The 21,815-nt window shown below is 44.1% G+C and overlaps 1 protein-coding gene across 1 annotated transcript in view; it reads right to left on the minus strand.

The window, feature by feature from the left end:
- Positions 1 to 256: 256 nt before the first annotated feature.
- The window catches only part of WAS (WASP actin nucleation promoting factor), a 32,219-nt gene continuing 10,660 nt past the window's right edge, over positions 257 to 21,815 (minus strand). Inside the window, exons 2-12 of the mRNA XM_069747873.1 lie at positions 8,153 to 8,287; positions 7,133 to 7,219; positions 4,595 to 4,691; positions 3,701 to 3,742; positions 3,577 to 3,627; positions 3,267 to 3,444; positions 2,623 to 2,665; positions 1,911 to 2,064; positions 1,311 to 1,717; positions 665 to 779; positions 257 to 535 (exon numbers count right to left, since the gene is read on the minus strand). Of these exons, the coding sequence (XP_069603974.1) occupies positions 480 to 535; positions 665 to 779; positions 1,311 to 1,717; positions 1,911 to 2,064; positions 2,623 to 2,665; positions 3,267 to 3,444; positions 3,577 to 3,627; positions 3,701 to 3,742; positions 4,595 to 4,691; positions 7,133 to 7,219; positions 8,153 to 8,287 (1,365 nt within the window). The 3' untranslated portion in view covers positions 257 to 479. The remainder of the gene's footprint in view (positions 536 to 664; positions 780 to 1,310; positions 1,718 to 1,910; positions 2,065 to 2,622; positions 2,666 to 3,266; positions 3,445 to 3,576; positions 3,628 to 3,700; positions 3,743 to 4,594; positions 4,692 to 7,132; positions 7,220 to 8,152; positions 8,288 to 21,815) is intronic.

Raw genomic sequence — 21,815 nt, forward strand, 5'->3', positions numbered from 1 at the left:
ATTCTGCCTAACTTAATCTGTATTGTTGATGATGCTCTTCTTAAAGGTGAAGTTATATGCCATCACTTACCGTAATTATCATTGGGGATCCGAAACCTTGGACCCCCACCGATCTTAAAAATTAACTGCAGAACAGTTCCACTCACGCTGCAGGAATTGTCCTGGAGGAAAAACTATGATGGCATGCAGCAACGAAAATAAACATTGGGTTTATGATTCTATCATAGCGATAATATCTAGTCAATCAGCATGAATATTGCAGTGAAAATATCATTTTTTTAATTGTTTTCTTGCTGTTTGACAATTCTCATAATGATATCTACTTGTATTGTGCACATAAATTATTATTTCTGTCATTAACAAACGTCTTTTATCTGTTCCAGTAAGATTTATGAAGTGTAGAGTACTTTCCTAGCAGAAGAAGTACATTTATAGCAACATAAAGAGCTGGAAAAAGGATCCTGTGTGCTATTGGCGACTCAGTCATCCCACTCATCGTCATCATCATCCTCCGCTCCTTCGTCATCCTCTTCGTCTAAAGACACAGAAGGCACAGTGAGTATTAAAAGCTATTGGGGGGTAATAACAACCGCATACCACTCAAACATTGGTTTCATCGGAACATAAAACACCTGACGCATGATTTTAGGATGGTGAGAAATACCTGAAGAATGGATCACTTTGCTTCTCTTTTGCATTACATGCATGAGAGCTCCAACCAGCCCCTCGGAGCTTGCATTAGACTGAGGAGAGGTGGGCATGTCCACTGGTTCTGTCACCTGAAAAGCAAAGCAAAATTAATAAAAACTTTTTTTTTAATCTGGGTATCATCAAATCCATTCCCTTAATATGAAAAAATGAAGGGGTTGTCCTATATAAAAAAAAATGTAAAAGTGAGGAAAGGATAAAAAAAAATTAATAAGATGATGTGTACTCGCCTGTACTAATATAATTTCTATGGTGGGACAAGAAGCGATGAACCCCTGTTTTGTAGTCTTCTGACTCCTACAGCCAGACATGGGCTGAATTATGGGGTGTCATCGATTCTTGCCCCATCGGAGCAGACTGCACAGGACCTACAGGGGATGGAGCAGGTGAGTTTAGATCATTTTGTCTGATAATCCCTTGTAAATTATTAGATCTTATGAGTTTCAGTTTTCTATGTATATGGTGTGATAGAATTATGGTCATGTCCACTAGTTGGGTCATATTGGGGATGGTAGTGCTCCATGTATAGAGTACATTTCAGTTGCATTATGGCCACGCCCAGTGTTTGAGGTTGTAATGTATGTGGTTTCATGACCGCTCACCTTGTTCAGTTTCATTCCTTGTCTGATCTGGTCCAGCAGGGCTCCGCGACCACCAGGAGCAGGCGAGGTCTGTGGTCCTTGACCTCCTGATGTAACTGGAGGGGGAGGAGGAGGTGGTGGTCCTCCATGAAAATGCGGTTCTGAAGCTGGTGGTGGTGGTGGAGGTGGAGGAGGTGGACCTCCACTTCGTGGAAGCGGTGGGGCGCCACCCCGTGGCGGTGGTGGAGCTCTGTGGAAGTCAGAAGGAGGTGGTGGAGCAGGAGTACTGCGAGATGGCGGAGGAGGTGGAGGGGCACCAGAGCCTCGGGTTGGAGGAGGAGGTAAGGGGCCAGTTCTGCCTCTTCCCTGTGGTGGACGGGTTGGAGATGGTACAGAGCGGGAGGGTGGAGGAGGTGGTGGGGCAGAATCTGTAGAGAAAAAATGTGGTTAGCAAATAGATAATAGCCCTATGGGATTTCTGATTTGGTTTTGTCAAGTTTTCTATAGGTTTTCCTGATTCTTCCCAGATTTGCAATTGGACATTAGAGCCTTTCTATGTGGAATAGGTCAGCATTATGTAACGGATCATAAATAATGGACATTCCCCTGGCAGATCCTCACCTCTCATCATCATTTCCTCCTTTACAGCCTCCACCCCTCCATGCTGCTCTATGAAGTCGTAGATCAACTTTGAGGTTTCTGCGTCTTGCAGTTGCGCTTCGCTTATCCCTGCCTTGTTGAAAAAATTGAGCAGTGCGGGATCCAACGCATTTACCTGGTTGTAAGATTATAGAAGGGGGACACCATGAGACCAGAGAGGGGGTGGGCACTGTCAGAAAACACGGTCAGAAACCTGCATTAAATGGGACACAATCAAAACTGCTGCATAATATAATTTTCTTTCTTTTTGGTTGCTCTCCATTTTCAAGATCTCTGTTTGCTGTTAGTGAACATAAACACTTCCCATAACTGTAGCTTTCCTGCAATTGTTCTAATGTATCATTTTAGGCAATCTTCTATGCACGGCCACAAAATATCCTTTACTGTCCCAGATTGTAGTCTGATGGCTCTTACCTACACTGATACGTTATATCAAACTGCATCTGCATGAACGTAGCAGTAGGTGAGTGTCCAGAACAACTTCCCTTTCACTAATCCTGAGCAGAGGAATTTGTCCAAACCTTTGCGCCACTTTTATGCCAACAATTTGCTTGTTGCAGCATACGCCATATTGGCACTAACATTCAAAACTTTTTTCACCTCTCTTTTCTGTGTACAATAGAGGGAGAAGGGAGGCAATATATAAAAAGGTGAAAGGTACTGACATACGTACATCATATCCATTATTTGGATCCCAGCCAACATGAGAGACATGCCTGTAATAAAGCAACAGATATTATATTGTGTACAATGTAACCAAACGACCCCAGTAAGTAATGCATCACATACTATAACACTAACGGTGTGAACCTAAGTTTTGCCCTGCCGAGGTGGTCCTCCTCGCTTGCCAAATACGCTGCAGAAGGAACCTGGATACATGGAGCGCGCCGGCTGATGAGCTGTCCGGCACTGTAGCTGCATGTGTCGCGGCTGTGTCACTGTCACAGCACATGCCTGAAGAGCCCAGCACACAGGCAATCCATGCATGTGGTGTGACTGTCACACAGCCGTGACACATGCATCTGCTGCGCCGGACAGCTCATCAGCCGGCGCGCTCCATGTATCCGAGTTCCCCCTGCAGCTTATTCGGCAAGCGCTATAGCTTGCCAATAAGCAGGGACCCGATCAAATTCGCCATTGCCCCCTTCTCTATTCTGAGACTGTTACACGGCCCTAGCCATGCTGTCAATGAGGGACACAAGAAACCAAAAGGCCACCCCAACTTGTATTAATGGCAGTATTTCCGTATCATTAAGTAATAAGTTTTAGACACCACGTGTACTGGCCCGTTAAGTCTTCATGATGCATTGTTCTTACTTGAAACCACTCGGTGCTCCGATATCGGCCTTAGAGAATTTCTTCTTCCCCTTTTTGCTCTTGGATTTATCACTGGGCACAGGAAGGGCTCGGTATCTTTCCAACGTGATATCTGGGTTTTGGATACTGACTGATCCAGGGAGCTGGATCGGTGAATGAGGTTGTGGACTTGGTGGACCTAGAGTGATTAGCAGGTATTACAGCATTGCACAAGGGTAAAATATCCACCCCATGCGGATCTATGGCCTCCACCCCAGTCTATACCAGTCTGAGGTCAATAATGCAGATATTCACATCTCCTTTATCCTACCATTGGAGAATTGTCCTGGCGGTGGGGGCAGGGGGAGGGTGTTTCTCCTTTCTGCAAATAGTAGAAGAAGCAATTAGTTGTTATCCTCTTGCAGGCACCCAATCTCGGGTGGCATTCCACCTACCATCTGACACTGGCGGAGGATGTGGGAGCCCTTGGCGTTTGTCTGAAACAAGATGACATGATAATGTAAGCTGCACAAACATCGGAACAGGGGCGTAATCGTCATAAATACAGCTACTGCTCCTCTGTGAAGAGGGGGATACAATATAGGGGCTTTTCTTTTCTGTTATCTACAGCCAAACACTGCCTCCATAGTATGACTTATCATTACTACTCTGTCTTAGCGAATGTTACATGTGCCAAGGTGGCGTTTGGGCATCATAGGGTTTAATGATGGGTTACCACCGATTCCTTCTATAACTAGATCTGTTTGTGCACTCTTTACATTACAGCTGGCGCTTAAGGCTACTTTCACACTTCCGTCGGTACGGGGCCGTCGCAAACCGTCGGTCCGACGGACGTTGTGCTAAATTTAGCACGTGGGCAGCGGATGCAGTTTTACAACGCATCCGCTACCCATTGTGATGAGCGGAGTTCCGGCCACGCATGCGCGGTCGGAAATGGCGGACACGTCGCACAAAAAAAACGTTACATTGAACGTTTTTTTGTGACGACGGTCTGCCAATTACCGACGCATCCAGTGAACGACGTATGGAATATGTGTCTATACGTCGCGATGCGTCGGTAATACATCTCTATGTGCAAAAAATGCATCCTGCGGGCAACTTTGCAGGATGTGTTTTTTGCACAGAACGACGCATTGCAACGTCTTTATAAAGACGGAAGTGTGAAAGTAGCCTAAGGACTTTCCATTTGTTATTGTGCCAATAGAAGTCCTGCCCCCTTTGATGCCCCTATAACATTTTCGTTTAATCATAGTTTATTTCTTCAAGCTTCATACATCAATACATTGGGGCCATCTAGGAATCAGAAAGGTTTCATCTCCACTTTATACCTTGTCTGTGTTGTCTCTTTTGCAATTTTTCTTCAACAACAGCTCGAAATATTTCAGCTTCCTCTTCATTGGCAAAATTCAGTCCAGCCTGGCATTCCTTGGGGTAGAGTGCACAGTGTTACATTCATGGATTTGTCACGTAGCTAAGCTCCACTTTTGGAAGTGATTGTTAAAGGGGACACAGAATTATGACAGTCACAGGAAGTGACTCCCACTGTAACAAGTAGTTGGGGGTCAGGGGACTCTGCATGGCTGCTTAGTCTGTGGACATATCTTATTTGTCAGTGTTTGGAATTGGTCTTTAAGGAAAAACTTTAGACCAACTCATTGTTTATGCCCAGGGCACAGCTGGAGGAGCGCAGTGCAGGGATTTAAAGGGAATGAAGCAACAGAAAATTACTTATTAGTTAAATGTGTTTTGTTTTTCTGTTACATTTCTTTTTTAAATGTTCTGATAATTCTTTTCGTTATTCAGATCATATTTAAAAAAAAACAAACCTCTTGCAATTTTCACACTGACCACTAAGTGTAATACTAAACTCCTATTTCCTGTTCTGTACAGAAGAATCACATGTCTTTGACCCATTCTTCACTACAGGAGAGTTTTCTGGCCATGCTTTGATCTGCACAGGGGTCATAGTGCAGGGAGGGGGAGGAGGTGGGCTGTGATATCCTCTATTGCCCATGGTGGATCTGGTGTTTTTTTACTGTGTAAGGTAGTTTTATTAGTCATTTTCACAGCCCACCTCCTCCCCCTCCTGTACAAGGACTAACATCTTTATATACAGTAGATAACACAGGATCCACCTCTCAGAGTAGGTGACGTCACAGCTCACCTCCTCCCTCTGGTGGCTTTTTTATTATCTACTGTATATAGAGGTGTTGTCTACTTTATGTAGAGGTGTTATCAGTCATTGTACAGGAGGAGGAGGTGAGCTGTGACATTAGCTATTGCGAATGGTATATCCTGTGTTATCAGCTGCATATAAGGGTTTTCAATCATTGTACAGGGGGAGGAAGTGAACTGTGACATCACCTATTGTTAATGGTGGATACTGTGTTATCTACTGTATATAGAGGTATTATCAGTCATTGTACAGGAGGACGAGGTGAGCTGTGACATCACCTATTGTGAATGGTGCCTCCTGTGTTATCTACTGTATATAGAGGTGTTATCAGTCATTGTACAGGAGGAGGAGGTGAGCTGTGACATCACCTATTGTGAATGGTGCCTCCTGTGTTATCTACTGTATATAGAGGTGTTATCAGTCATTATACAGGAGGAGGTGAGCGGTGACATCACCTATTGTGAATGGTGGATACTGTGTTATATACTGTATATAGAGGTGTTACCTTTGTAATTATATCTGTGATGCTAATGAGACTGCTTAAAAGTCATCTGTGCAGAAGTTTGAGATTATTATTGAACTTAGTGGACAGTGTGGAAATTTTTTGCTGGTGATATTGAAAATTGACAGAGAAAAGTCTTAAAAATATATTTGGGGCAGCACAGTGGCGCAGTGGTTAGCACAGCAGCCTTGCAGCGCTGGAGTCCTGGGTTCAAACCCCACCAAGGACAACATCTGCAAAGAGTTTGTATGTTCTCCGTGTTTGCGTGGGTTTCCTCCGGGTTCTCCGGTTTCCTCCCACATTCCAAAGACATACTGATAGGGAATTTAGAATGTGAGTCCCATTGGGGACAGCGATGATAATGTAAAAAAATGCGGAATATATTAGCGCTATATAAAAATAAAGATTGTTATTTATTATTATTATTATTATTATTATTTGTGTATCGTAAAAACTTGATTTAAACCATTAGTCATTTTCTGACCACACATTCCCTTTAAATGGTAACAAAGTGAGGGTATGTGCACACGTATCTTTGAGGGCTGCGGTTTTTCCTGCGGATTTATCGCCGTTTCTATTGCGGATTCCGCTGCGGGTTTACACCTGCAGTTTTCTATTGGAGCAGGTGTAAACCCGCAGCGGAATCCTCACAAAGAATTGACATGCTGCGGAATGTAAACCGCTGCGTTTCTGCGCGTTTTTTTTCCGCAGCATGTGCACTGCGGATTTAGTTTCCCATAGGTTTACCTTATACTGTAAAGGCATGGGAAACCGCTGCGGATCCACAGCAAAATCCGCAGCGTGTGCACATACCCTGAGTGTCCCTGTGTAATGCTCTGCGCCTTCAGGCCTCTACTGGGTATAACACAATATGTGACTTGTACCTGCATGATGGACCTCCAGAGCTGCATTCATATTTTGCTCTCATTCCTATTGTCTGGACACAGCTGAGCTGTAATGCTTGCCTTGTACAATGTACAATTTGGTGCATTGTATAAAATTGCTTCCATGTTCTCAAAGTGCCATTCCAGATGGCGAACAGAAGCATTGTGAATGCAGCTGTATATGTGAGTAGAGAAGGAGCATGGACATAGTTGTGTTACTTGCAGAGATTATTTATACCCGAACCACAGCAGTGACTGTATGGATATGACACGCAGTCCTCATGGACCGAGTGAGTAGACTTACATCTGAGGGGAAGGTGTGGAAATATGGACAGGGAGTGAGATACATGAGCTGCTGGAAAAGCTCCTGCTCCCAAATCAGCTTTTCTTCCTGCAAAATAAAGAAGCGACACAAGTTCAGGCTAAACCCTAAAGCCGCCATACACGGGATATTCCTGCTGTCTCATATCTGTCTGGGGATGCTAGCCCGTATTTTGTATTCTTCAGTGTTTGCCGCTTTCTCGCTTCGCCTCAGTAGTGCAGCTCCAGCTTAGCTGCTTTATGTACAGGGGCCTGATTAAACTCTCATTTGTATTTCCCTGTGCTTTACACTGCAGCTCTGTGTGTTCACATTGACCACTGTAAATGAACAGCTCAGCATAAAGGCATAGTATGGTGAGCCTCTCCTATGTCCTGTCTTCCTGAATTTATATATAAATCTTATTTAGGGTAAGTTCACACTAGGCATTTTTTTCAGTGTTTTTTTTTTCTGCAGCAAAACCTGATCTCTAGGCAGGAAAAGCTGCAGAAAAAAGCGTGTATTTTGTTGCAGTTTTGGCATGCTAGATTTGTCTCTTGTACATGCTGATAAAGTTTAGTGTTGGGGAAAAAAAGTCCTATTTTACAGAATCAAGTTTTGGCACAAAAAACGCAGCAAAACCTGATACCTACGTTTTTTCAGCATTTTTCACTACTCTTTCATTTCAGTGGGTGAAAAACACTGAAAGAATTGACATGCTCTATTGTGCAAAAAAAACAAAACATGCCAAGCAAAAAATCCCGATGACGAAAAAACAAGCAGTGTGCATGAGATTTCTGAAATCTCATAGGCATTGCTGGTACTGTAAAACGCAGCTGGAAATTTGCATTAAAAAAACGCCTAGTGTGAACATAGCCTTATGTTTTGGAGAAAATCCACAAGTTTGTGAACAGCAAATCATCCAGTTTATGGAGCCGTTTCAGGTACTTGGATTACGGTATCTCTCTGCATATCTTGTCACAGTTGTAGGAGCGGCCATATCGGGTGCGACTGTGTGATACATACCATGATGTCATAGATCCGGATAAAATAGGAACGCTTGGGATTGTCTTTCACCAGACACACAACGCCGCAGCTCTGCTTTATCCAGTGATCATTACTCGGCGACAGGAGTAGCTGAACTACTGTGGTTGCCAAAGTCTGCGGATGTGAGAATTGTGGTAATAAAACTGATTTGTGAATGACAAAGTTACACCAGTCTGTATATTTATCTGTAATCAGAGTGTTATACATTTACATAGGAGACATGAGCAGGGTCCCATATGCTGCACCACCGACACCTTCCACCCCTCTACACCTAGTAATGAACTGGTCATCTCTCCCTCCATCCTCCTCATCCATCTCACCTCCTCCTCAGAACTTTTCCTCAACATACAGTCCTCGGTCTGAAAACGCACAGCCCCCTCATGCCCTTTCCTGCTCGCATCTGCTATCACTTTCTCTGCTCCTCCTCACTGCCGGCAATATCTCCCGAAATCCTGGACCTCCTCACCACATCCCCACAGACATTTCTACCTCCCATCCACATTCTTTCACAACTTTCCGTAACCTCTCTAACCTTATACCCATTCACCCAGCCACCGCTTCCCAAGTCTTACAAACGGCAGCTCTATGGAATGCTTGTTCTTTCTGCAACAAACTTTCCTACATCCATGATCTTTTTTTTTTTTTTTTGTAAATCTGTTTATTAAAGTTTTGTAGTTAAATACAAACCAAACATTTCCATTAGAGATAACACAATGGACGTAACAATAATAAAGTGAGACTGTATCCCCAAATCCCACCCCCATACATGAACAAAAAGAAAAACCCCCATACTCTGCGTGCGCGTAACCAAAGAGGTGTATTATGGAATTGGTGAGTTGCCACCTATCCGCTGTAGTAGATACCATTGGGTATTTTCAAAATGTGCTCTCAACTTCTCCCTAGTCTCTAGAGGGAGAGACGGAATAAAAGTGGCCCACGTGGATAAAAATCTACCCGATTGCTTCTCTCTGTTAGTCAGTGCGTCCAACCACTCCATTCTGAATATGAACTGGATTTTGGTGCGGATGAAAGAGAGCGATGGGACTATTGGACTTAACCACTGGTGCAAAATGCTTTTCCTGGTCGCCGAAGCCCATATCATAAGTGTTGCTTTAATGTGTCTGGGCATTTTGTGAGATGCTTCGTCTAGAATATTAAAAATAGCCCATTGTGAAGTAAGCGTGAAGTTAACTTCGCATATTCTCTGCAATTCGTCATGTACCTCACCCCACAACCCCCGAATTTTCGGGCAGCTCCATAAGTGATGGTATATGTCGGTGTTGCGAGATTTGCATTTAGAACACAGATAAACGGTGGAGGGGGACATCCTAGATTGCAGGTAGGGTGTAATGTAGGCTCCGTGTAGTATTAAGAGTGCCATGTCGCTGTAGCTGCTGTATGGCAGAATTTTCCTTTGTGCCGTGGTAGCCTCAAAAAGGTCTCCCACCTCCAGGCATGGGAGGTCCCTCAACCACCTCGCCACTCCCGTGGTTTTCCCTTCCCCCACGCACTTTCTACGTATTATTGAGTAAATGTTGCTTATAGAAGCCGGTTGGGATTTTACATTTCTAATAAACCCATCCAGGTTAGTCCTCCCCTTTTTTCCTGGAGAAATAAGAATGGTCTCTTACTAAATAGTGGGAAGCGTTGTGACGCCATTTCAAAGGATAATATCGAGAAGTTAAGATCCAAGAGATCGATTACCTGCCCACAGCCCTGGGAAGCTAAAAGTTTATAAAAAGATAGTGCAGAGCCCCTCAAGAACCCAGGATTTCCCAGAAAAGGTTGATAAGGTGATAGATCGGTCTTTAGTTTACAAATCTTTCTACAGTGTCGCCAGGTTAGCAACGTTTGCCATAGCGACGGGTGTTCCTGTATTCCCATTGGAAGGTCCTCCCCGTTCAAGTGTAATAAAGCCGGCAACGAGATACGTGGGTAGAATTGTTGTTCCAGGTCGACATTTGCAAAGTGGGAGATACCCCTGATCCAGTCAATGGCATATCTAAAATTAGCCGCTAAGTTATATCTTCCCAAGTCAGGGAAATTAACTCCGCCCTCCAACCTCGTCGCCTGCAACCTTGCAAGACTTATGCGTGTTCTACCTCCAACCCCCCAAATAAATTTATGAAAGTTTGAGTTCAACATGCCCAGGTCTGATCGAGACAAGAGAAGGGGCAACGTTTGAAAAGCATATAGCAATTTAGGAAATACTATCATTTTAACTAAATGGCATCTCCCAGAAAATGACAGTGTGAAATGTTTCCACGAATGGAGAAGGTTAATTATGGAGGAGATTAGTGGTTTATAGTTGGCTCTATATAGAATGGATCGATCCGCAGGCAGCCGTATCCCCAGGTATTTGATAGATTTCTGGCACCAGTGAAATGGGAACGAAGGATCACCCAGCCTCCCAGACCTGAAGACCGCCAAGGCCTCAGATTTACTATAGTTAACCTTGAATCCAGAGCATTTGCCAAATCTCTTTAAAATATTCATAATGGCCGGGATTGCCTGCGCTGGGTTGGCAATGAATAAAAGAACATCATCAGCAAAAGCTGAGATCTTTATGGATGTAGCTCCCACCCTCACCCCCTCAAATGTTGCCTCGTTTTGCAGTGTCCTCAGGAAAGGATCTAATGCTATGTTAAATAAGAGTGGAGACAAAGGGCAAAGCTGACGTGTCCCCCGCTGGATCTCAAAGGGCCTAGATAATACATTATTCACAGACATCCTAGACAATGGCTGTCTATAAATTGATTTGACAGCTTCACAAAACCACGGGCCAAACTCTCTGAATGAAATCAGATCGTATAGGTAATCCCACGCTACCCTATCGAACAATCCATGATCTTTTTATTACTAACAAACTTTACTTCCTCGTCATCATTGAAACCTGGCGCGCACCCCCTCTGAAACAGCCTCTCCAGCTGAACGTATGGTGGATTCCACCTTTCCCACACACCCGCCCCAGCAACAAGCATGTTGGAGGAGTTGGTTTTATCCTGCCAGGTAACTGTTCCTTCACCTGAATCCCACTGCCACCCTCTGTTACCCTCCCTTCCTTTGAAGTGCTCTGTGTGCACATCTACTCCCTCTCCAGCTGGCTGTCATTTACCGCCCCCCAGGGCAAGCCACCAACTTTTTCAACCACTTCACCACCTGACTACTTCATTTCCTCTCCTCCAACATTCCCACTATCATCATGCGTGACTTCAACATCCCCATTAACACTTCCCTCTCAGCTGTCACTAAATTTCTATCTCACTTCCTCCTTCAGCCTCGCTCAGTAGTCTTCTGCAGCCCCTCACAACAATGGCCACACACTGGACCTCATCTTCACCCACATCTGCTCCCTATCTAACCTCCCTAACTCGCCACTCCCTCTTTCTGACCACAACCTACTTACAATCTCTTCCCTTTCCTCTCCAGGTCCACAGTGCCCACTCCACAAACTTGCACACCCTTGCAGAAATCTTTACCCCCTCGATCCACACTCACTCTCTGAATCCCTTCTCCCTCTTACAAACATGTTAGGCTACTTTCACACTTCCGTCTTTAGAGCTCCGTCGCAATCCGTCGGTTTGGGAAAAAAACGGATCCTGCAAATGTGCTTGCAGGGTGTGTTTTTTTTCCCATACAGTTGTATTAGCGACGGATCACGACGGATTGCCACAAGTCGCATCCGTCGTGCGACGGATGCTTCGTGTTTTGGCGGACCGTCGGCACAAAAAAAAAGTTCCATGTAACATTTTTTTGTGTATCGCGTCCGCCATTTTCGACCGTGCATGCGTGGCCAAAACTCCGCCCCCTCCCCGGACTGCAGAATGGGCAGCGGATACTGTTATGAAAGGCAATTCAGAATCACAATGGACATGGAGGTCAGAGCACATACAGTGAACTGACAATAACCCAAAATAATAGAACGAGCTCTGAGACGTGGGAACTCCGCAGACCGCAATCCCTAAGCCTATCAAACCACACTAAAGGTAGCCGTGGAGCGCTCCTGACCAGAACCTAGGCGCCTCGTCACAGCCTGAGAAACTAGCTAATCCTGAAGATAGAAAAATAAGCCTACCTTGCCTCAGAGAAATTCCCCAAAGGAAAAGGCAGCCCCCCACATATAATGACTGTGAGTAAGATGAAAACACAAACATAGAGATGAAACAGATTTAGCAAAGTGAGGCCCGACTAGCTGAACAGAACGAGGATAGGGAAGATAACTTTGCGGTCAGCACAAAAACCTATAAAAAAACACGCAGAGGGGACAAAAAGACCCTCCGCACCGACTAACGGTACGGAGGTGGTCCCTCTGTGTCTCAGAGCTTCCAGCAGGCGAGAAAAAACAATAAAGCAAGCTGGACAGAAAAATAGCAACAAAATAACATAAGCAAAACTTAGCTTTGCAGAGCAGGAGGCCACAGGAATGATCCAGGGAAAAAAACAAGTCCCACACTGAAACATTGACAGGAAGCATAGATCAAAGCATCAGGTGGAGTTAAGTAGAGAAGAAGCTAACGAGCTCACCAGATCACCTGAGGGAGGAAACTCAGAAGCTGCAGTACCACTTTCCTCCACAAACAGAAGATCCCAGAGAGAATCAGCCGAAGTACCACTTGTGACCACAGGAGTGAACTCTGCCACAGAATTCACAACAGGATACGTTGAAAAACTGCACCCGCTGCCCACGTCGTGGTTATTTCACAACATCCGTCGGTACGTCGGCCCGATGCATTGCGACGGGCCTGTACCGACGGAAGTGTGAAAGTAGCCTAAGTTACACAATGTGGACGCTGCTGCCGCTTTATATAACACCACAATAGCTGTAGCTCGAATTGGTTGCCCCTCACACATATCAAAGCTTGCAAAATCAACAGACTACCCTGGCACACCAGCCTGACCAAAGAACTGAGGTGGGCTTCCAGGCTTGCTGAGCGGAGATGGAAAAGATCCCACTCCAATGAGCACTTCATCTCACTCAAACAGTCCCTCACTACTTTCAAGGCCATACTCGCTGCAGCAAAACAAACCTTCTCATCTCTAATTTCCTCCCTGTCTGACAACCCTAAATGACTATTCAACACTTTCAATTCTCTCCTCTGTCCCCCAGTACCTTCTTCCTCTTCACTCATCTCAGCTGAAGACTTTGCCTCATTCTTCAAGCAGAAGATTGATAACATCAGAGAAAGCTTTGGCCTACAATCCCCACAACCCCTCTTCCTAACTACTCAGCCCTCCTCCTCCAAAACCAGCTTCTCTGCCATTACAGAAGATCAACTTTCCGCTCTACTAAAGCTCACATCTAACCACCTGTGCACTTGACCTGATCCCATGCTACTTCATCCCAAAACTCACCAGTCTAATTTTTGACATTTTTGTCAAATTACTGATCTTTTTTTATAAATAAGCACAAAACATATCAACCTAAATTTACCATTAACATAAAGTATAATGTGCCACGAAAAAAACAATCTTAAAATCACTGGGGTTTGTTGAAGCATTCCAGAGTTATTACCACATGATGAGTTCACTTTATCTCCTGTTTTGACTACTGTAACCTTCTGCTCTGTGGCCTCCCCTCTAACACTCTTGCACACCTTCAATCTATTCTAAACTCTGCTGCCCAACTAATCCACTCATCCCCCCCCCCCCCCCGCTATTCCACAGCCTCTCCTTTGTATCAATCCCTTCACTGGCTCCTCATTTCCCAGAGACTCCAGTTAAAAAACCATGACATACAAAGCCATCCACAACCTGTCTCCTCCATACATCTGTGACCTCGTCTCCCGGTACTTACCTACACGAAACTTCCGATCCTCACAAGATCTCCTTCTCTACTCCCCTCTTATCTCCTCTTCCCACAATCACATACAAGATTTCCCCTGCCTATCCCCCCCCCTACTCTGGAACTCTCTACCACAACATATCAGACTTTCGCCTACCGTGGAAACCTTCAAAAGAAACCGGAAGACCCACCTCTTCCGACAAGCTACAACCTGCAGTAACCACCAAACTTCTGCCCGACAAGCTCTACCCTCACCTACTGTATCCTCACCCATCCCTTGTAGATTGTGAGCCCTCGCGGGCAGGGTCTTCTCTCCTTATGTACCAGTTGTGACTTGTATTGTTTAAGATTATTGTACTTGTTTTTATAATATATATATATATATATATATATATACAGTGGGGCAAAAAAGTATTTAGTCAGTCAGCAATAGTGCAAGTTCCACCACTTAAAAAGATGAGAGGCGTCTGTAATTTACATCATAGGTAGACCTCAACTATGGGAGACAAACTGAGAAAAAAAAATCCAGAAAATCACATTGTCTGTTTTTTTTATCATTTTTTTTTGCATATTATGGTGGAAAATAAGTATTTGGTCAGAAACAAACAATCAAGATTTCTGGCTCTCACAGACCTGTAACTTCTTCTTTAAGAGTCTCCTCTTTCCTCCACTCATTACCTGTAGTAATGGCACCTGTTTAAACTAGTTATCAGTATGAAAAGACAACTGTGCACACCCTCAAACAGTCTGACTCCAAACTCCACTATGGTGAAGACCAAAGAGCTGTCAAAGGACACCAGAAACAAAATTGTAGCCCTGCACCAGGCTGGGAAGACTGAATCTGCAATAGCCAACCAGCTTGGAGTGAAGAAATCAACAGTGGGAGCAATAATTAGAAAATGGAAGACATACAAGACCACTGATAATCTCCCTCGATCTGGGGCTCCACCAAAATCCCACCCCGTGGGGTCAGAATGATCACAAGAACGGTGAGCAAAAATCCCAGAACCACGCGGGGGGACCTAGTGAATGAACTGCAGAGAGCTGGGACCAATGTAACAAGGCCTACCATAAGTAACACACTACGCCACCATGGACTCAGATCCTGCAGTGCCAGATGTGTCCCACTGCTTAAGCCAGTACATGTCCGGGCCCGTCTGAAGTTTGCTAGAGAGCATTTGGATGATCCAGAGGAGTTTTGTGAGAATGTCCTATGGTCTGATGAAACCAAACTGGAACTGTTTGGTAGAAACACAACTTGTCGTGTTTGGAGGAAAAAGAATACTGAGTTGCATCCATCAAACACCATACCTACTGTAAAGCATGGTGGTGGAAACATCATGCTTTGGGGCTGTTTCTCTGCAAAGGGGCCAGGACGACTGATCCGGGTACATGAAAGAATGAATGGGGCCATGTATCGTGAGATTTTGAGTGCAAACCTCCTTCCATCAGCAAGGGCATTGAAGATGAAACGTGGCTGGGTCTTTCAACATGACAATGATCCAAAGCACACCGCCAGGGCAACGAAGGAGTGGCTTTGTAAGAAGCATTTCAAGGTCCTGGAGTGGCCTAGCCAGTCTCCAGATCTCAACCCTATAGAAAACCTTTGGAGGGAGTTGAAAGTCCGTGTTGCCAAGCGAAAAGCCAAAAACATCACTGCTCTAGAGGAGATCTGCATGGAGGAATGGGCCAACATACCAACAACAGTGTGTGGCAACCTTGTGAAGACTTACAGAAAACGTTTGACTTCTGTCATTGCCAACAAAGGATATATTACAAAGTATTGAGATGAAATTTTGTTTCTGACCAAATACTTATTTTCCACCATAATATGCAAATAAAATGTTAAAAAAAAACAGACAATGTGATTTTCTGGATTTTTTTTTCTCAGTTTGTCTCCCATAGTTGAGGTCTACCTATGATGTAAATTACAGACGCCTCTCATCTTTTTAAGTGGTGGAACTTGCACTATTGCTGACTGACTAAATACTTTTTTGCCCCACTGTATATATATATACCCTTTTTCACATGTAAAGCGCCATGGAATAAATGGCGCTATAATAATAAATAATATACAGTGCTTGAAAAAGTATTCGTACACCTTGAAGTTTTCCACATTACACCCTCAAATGTTAATGGCCAGGCCAATTTTTTTACAATTCCGACCACTGTCACTTTACGAGGTTATAGCTCTAGAATGCTTCAACGGATCCCACTGATTTTGAGACTGTTTTTTCGTGATATATTGTACTTCATGATAGTGGTAGCATTTCTTCCATATGGCTTGTGGAAAAATGGAAATTTGGTGAAAAATTTAGCAATTTTTAAACTTTTTATTTTTATGCCCATAAGTCAGAGAGTTTCTAATTTTTCCAACAAAATGTGCAAAACCATTTTGTTTAGGGACCACCTCACATTTGAAGTGACTTTGAGGGGTCTATATTGACTGAAGATACCCAAAACTGCTCAAAACCACATTCAAGAAGTTTATTAACCTTCAGGTACTTCATAGGAATTATTGGAATGGGATTAAAAAAGTGAACATTTTAACTATTTTTCAAAACATTTTTTACATTAGACCCCAATTTTTTTTTATTTTCACAAGTGTAACAGGAAAAAATGGACCCCAAAATTTGTTGTTTAAATTATCCTGAGCATGCCTATACCTCATATATGGGGGAAAACCGCGATTTTGGCGCTGTGAAAGAAAAGAGCGCCATTTGACTTTTTGAATGCAAAATTTGCTTGAACAATTAGTGGATGCCATGCAGTATTTGGGAGCCCATGATGTGCTTAAACAGTGAAAATAACCCACAAGTTACACTGTTTTGGAAGCTAGACCCATCGGGGAACTTATGTAGATGTATGGTGAGCACTTTGAACCCCCAGGGGCTTGGCCTGCAAGCTCAACGTGGAATCTGCATAGCTGAAGAGCTCCTGAGACACTGGACCTAAGCCAGCTCAAATCGGCCTTTACAGACCTTCCTGCTCCTCCACATAAGTGGCATCAGCTTCCATACTTCCTGGGGCACATGATGACACGTGGCCAAGCCCAGAAGCACGGGTCCCCGCCAAGACTGTCCGACTTCTTTGCCAAGGAAAAGTCCGTGGGGGCTGCATGTAAAATGGCGTCGGCGTCTCCATCGGGGTCCTCGCGCTCCTCACCGGGCACTGGGGTAGGTGCTTGTGCTGCGGGAGATAGTCCGCAATGTGCTGGCCCGCCAACAAGAGAAGAGATGCAGGGACTTCTCACTTCCCTAAGTCCCTCCCTGAAGGAAGATATGCATATTATGCTACAGGAAATGAAGGGGGAGAGTGCACCAGCCATATGGAAAATAAAATGGCTGAATACACTTCATTGTTTAATGCGCTGGTAGATGAAAATGGGGTGCTCATAGAGGCACTGTCATGGGTCAGTGATAAAGTGTATGACCTTGAAGATCCCGTAGGAATAACATCCATATAAGGGGTATACCAGAGGGGGTCACTGATAAAGAGTTACCTGCCTTTCTGCAAAAATATCTTCAGGCTGTTCTTCCTGAATTATCCACCAGAGATTTGATGGTAGACAGTTCAGAGAACACCTAAGCCGAGACATGTGGATCAGGATCTCCCTGAAGATACATTGGCAAGACTGCACTTTTTCACCACCAAGGATATATTCATGCAAAAGATGAGGAGTCCAGTGTTGCCTGAGGAGCTGCAGAGGCTTTTCTTCTGTGACTTTGGCTAAAGGAGAGAGTTTGCACACGTGTGTAAAGCCCTTCGGGATGTCGGTACAAGATATAAATAAGGGTTTAACCCAGTAAAGTTGATGATTTCCCATGATGGGCGGATGGTGGTTTGTCACTCCCCTAAACAAGTGGAGGATAAACTAACCAGTTTTTAACTTTGTTCCTAAGCAGCAGTCACAAGGGAAAAAGATTGCCCGGGAGTGGTTTCTGGCCAGACATGGAGGAAGGGACATGGTCCGTTTCTCTGGAGCCTTGTGGAGGGCTACTATCTTTGTGATCCAGGACTGTGAGCAACTTCACTGAGAGAAAGTGGAGTTGGAAGAGCTCACTTGCCCCATGCAGCTATTGTGTCTGCGGATTATAACTGATGTTTATTGGCTGCATCTGAAACTTTGCATCCTGATTCTTGGATCATATTTTTTGTTATTGTTTTTATTGTTTGTTCATCTTTGCTGCTTTTTTGTATGATCTATACTTTGGTACTTGTATACTTGATATCTCCACACAGCATTGCATATGTCGGGTAGGCTTGTGTACACATAACCGGGTCTTGAAGGTGGGGGAGTGGGGAATGTTAATTGTACTTCTGATGAATAGGCAAATTTTGTGTTAGTTTATGAGTAACTACTACAATAAATCATATAGCAACAAGTCAAATATCACCCATAGTAACTAATAATACCTCCTCACAAAAAGGGTGAAATAAATTAAATATCCAAAACCAATATGGTAAAAATATAAATTTTTATTAAATAATTATTAAAATACATATTTAAAAAAGGGGAAACACGAAACATCAAGACAATACAGAAAAATCCGCATAGTGCAATTATTGGAGTGGGCTCAAGGACATAATAGTCTGCACATAAAAGGGTAGTTTTATTTGCCTATTCATCAGAAGTACAATTAACATTCCCCACTCCCCCACCTTCAAGACCCGGTTATTTTTACCATATTGGTTTTGGATATTTAATTTATTTCACCCTTTTTGTGAGGAGGTGTTATTAGTTTATGAGTATCCAAATTTTATCCCTGAATGTAAGGGGACTGAATTTCCCAGTGAAAAGATCTATGTTATGGAGGGAAGTGCGGAGGCCATGGGCTTAAATGATCTGTCTACAGGAGACGCATTTGTTGGAGGCTGATAATTGCAGGATACATCATCCACAATTCCTTCATACATTCTTTGCTAACAATACGAGTAAAAAAAAGTAGGAGTTTGTGTAATGATCAAAAATACGGTTGCTTTTAAAAATCTCCATATGCATGCGGACCCGGCAGGCAGATATTCGATATTAATCCGTAATGTTTTCCAGAAAACATCTGAAGTAGCCATGGGTGAGAGAATCATATAAGGGGACTTTAATATTCCAGTGGATAGAGTTGCAGATTGTTCTGATAGGACAGTCCGAATCCGGAGGGAGTTAAAATCATTAAAGGAAACCTGTCACCCCAAAATCGAAGGTGCGCTAAGCCCACCGGCATCAGGAGCTTATCTACAGCATTCTATAATGCTGTAATTAAGCCCTGATGTATCCTGAAAGATGAGAAAAAGGATTATGGCCCCATAAGATGCGCCAGACACTTGCCCCATATAGTGCTGCACAAACGTTATGGCCCCACAAGATGCTCCATACAGGCACTTGCCCCATATAGTGCTGCACAAACGTTATGGCTCCACAAGATGCTCCGTACAGACACTTGCCCCATATAGTGCTGCACAAACGTTATGGCCCCACAAGATGCTCCATACAGGCACTTGCCCCATATAGTGCTGCACAAACGTTATGGCTCCACAAGATGCTCCGTACAGACACTTGCCCCATATAGTGCTGCACAAACGTTATGGCCCCACAAGATGCTCTGTACAGACACTTGCCCCATATAGTGCTGCACAAGCGTTATGGCCCCACAAGATGCTCCATACAGACACTTGCCCCTTATATTGCTGCACAAACGTTATGGCCCCACAAGATGCTCCATATAGACACTTGCTCCATATAGTGCTGCACAAACGTTATGGCCCCACAAGATGCTCCATACAGACACTTGCCCCTTATATTGCTGCACAAACGTTATGGCCCCACAAGATGCTCCATACAGACACTTTCCCCATATAGTGCTGCACAAACGTTATGGCCCCATATGATGCTCCATACAGGCACTTGCCCCATATAGTGCTGCACAAACGTTATGGCCCCACAAGATGCTCCATACAGACACTTGCCCCATATAGTGCTGCACAAGTGTTTTGGCTACACAAGATGCTCCATACAGACACTTGCCCCATATAGTGCTGCACAAACGTTATGGCCCCATATGATGCTCCATACAGGCACTTGCCCCATATAGTGCTGCACAAACGTTATGGCCCCACAAGATGCTCCATACAGGCACTTGCCCCATATAGTGCTGCACAAGTGTTTTGGCTCCACAAGATGCTCCATACAGACACTTGCCCCATATAGTGCTGCACAAACGTTATGGCCCCATATGATGCTCCATTCAGACACTTGCCCCATGTAGTGCTTCACTCAGGAGAAATTACACTTTTCATTTTCTTTTTAGAAAATAAAAACTTTGGGCTAAAGCAACATTTTAGTAGAAAAAATGGTAATTCTCAATTTACTCAGCCTAATGTTATGCAATTATGTGAATCACCTGAAGGTTAAAAATTTTCACTACACCCCAAGATAAATTCCTCAATTTGGTCCCTTCCAACTCTAACATTCTATGTTTTTAGAGTCAAAATAAAATTTTCATTTTTTTCCTTCCACATTGCTTTCATTACTTTTAATTTTAATTTTGGGTGTGTCTGATTTGCAAGCTTGAGAGCAGGCTCTCTCTGCAGTACAGGTCTGTGTGAGACTAAACACAGGCCATTGCCAAAGAAACTATGTCGCTGACGCACCCACAAGAGATTCGGTGGTGTAGTCGCCAATTTCAGTGGAGTGTTACTGTCTGTTATGGACGATCTAGTTGCGATCCGGAGGAAAACATTTGCCTTTTGTTGTGAGTTGCCAAATAAAGATTTTTAAGCTGAACTAACCTGGGCCACTGCCTCTTTACCACACACACAGTGGACACTGCTGCATTACATATGGTGGATAATGCGGGTATCGATCCCGTTACCTCTCGCGTCCCAAGCGAGAATCATACCCGTAGACAGGGTTGTTAGCCTAATCGAGCATCATACGGCCAGCTAGGACTTCATACGGACTCTGCCCCACTGCGGCTATTACGCCGGCCCCTGCAAATCTAGGAGCCTGGGAAAGGGATATGACCCTCTGCTACAGTCAGTCAGAACCAGCTCATACTGAGGGGGTACCCTAGAGTGATGGTGGCAGGAGACCAGACCCTAAACCAGTTTTATGGACTAGCAGTGCCACCACTATCAGGTGCTGACAGTGCCAAGGACCAGGACATGTGGCTGCCAACTGCCCCCTGACTGCTGAACTCATGGACTGCGGGTTTACTTGCTGGATGTCAATGTATGCCCAGACTGTCTGAACATAGACGCTAAACGAAGTAAACCCCATCTGTGCCAGGTACACATAAACTGGTACCAGACGTAGGCACTCTTGGACTCAGGGAGCCTAGTGACACTCATCCATGGGTCATTGGTTGCCGGGAACAACCCCGTTGGTCAGAAAATCTTTTTTTCTTTTTAATCATGGGGATCTCTAAGAGTACCTGACGGCTGAAGTTACCTATTTCACCCCATGCGGGGAGATTAAAGGGAACCAGTCAGCAGGATTGTGCACAGTAACCTACAGACAGGGTCAGGTTGGTGCCGTTATACGGAATAAAATGATACCTGTAGATGAAATCCATCTTGTGGTTATTGTTTAATCTTTATTTGTAGTTTTAAGTTAATGATATGCTCTTGCTTCGGGACGCCTGTGGGTGGGGGTCTCCATGTGGTGCTCTGATCTCTGTGACCTTCCCCCTAGTTTACATAATAAATATATCAGATCGCCGATGGCTGCTACTGTGCTATTTTCAAACTGATTTTTTTTTTTTTTAAATTTATGGATACCATCAAAACCAATAACACTGGTCTGCAAAAAAAAAAAAAATTCTGGCATGGACTTTAAGAACAGTTTTACACTAATATGAGGGTGAT

The sequence above is a fragment of the Ranitomeya imitator genome, chromosome 2 (assembly GCF_032444005.1).
Source record: "Ranitomeya imitator isolate aRanImi1 chromosome 2, aRanImi1.pri, whole genome shotgun sequence".
Classification (NCBI taxonomy): Eukaryota; Metazoa; Chordata; class Amphibia; order Anura; family Dendrobatidae; genus Ranitomeya; species Ranitomeya imitator.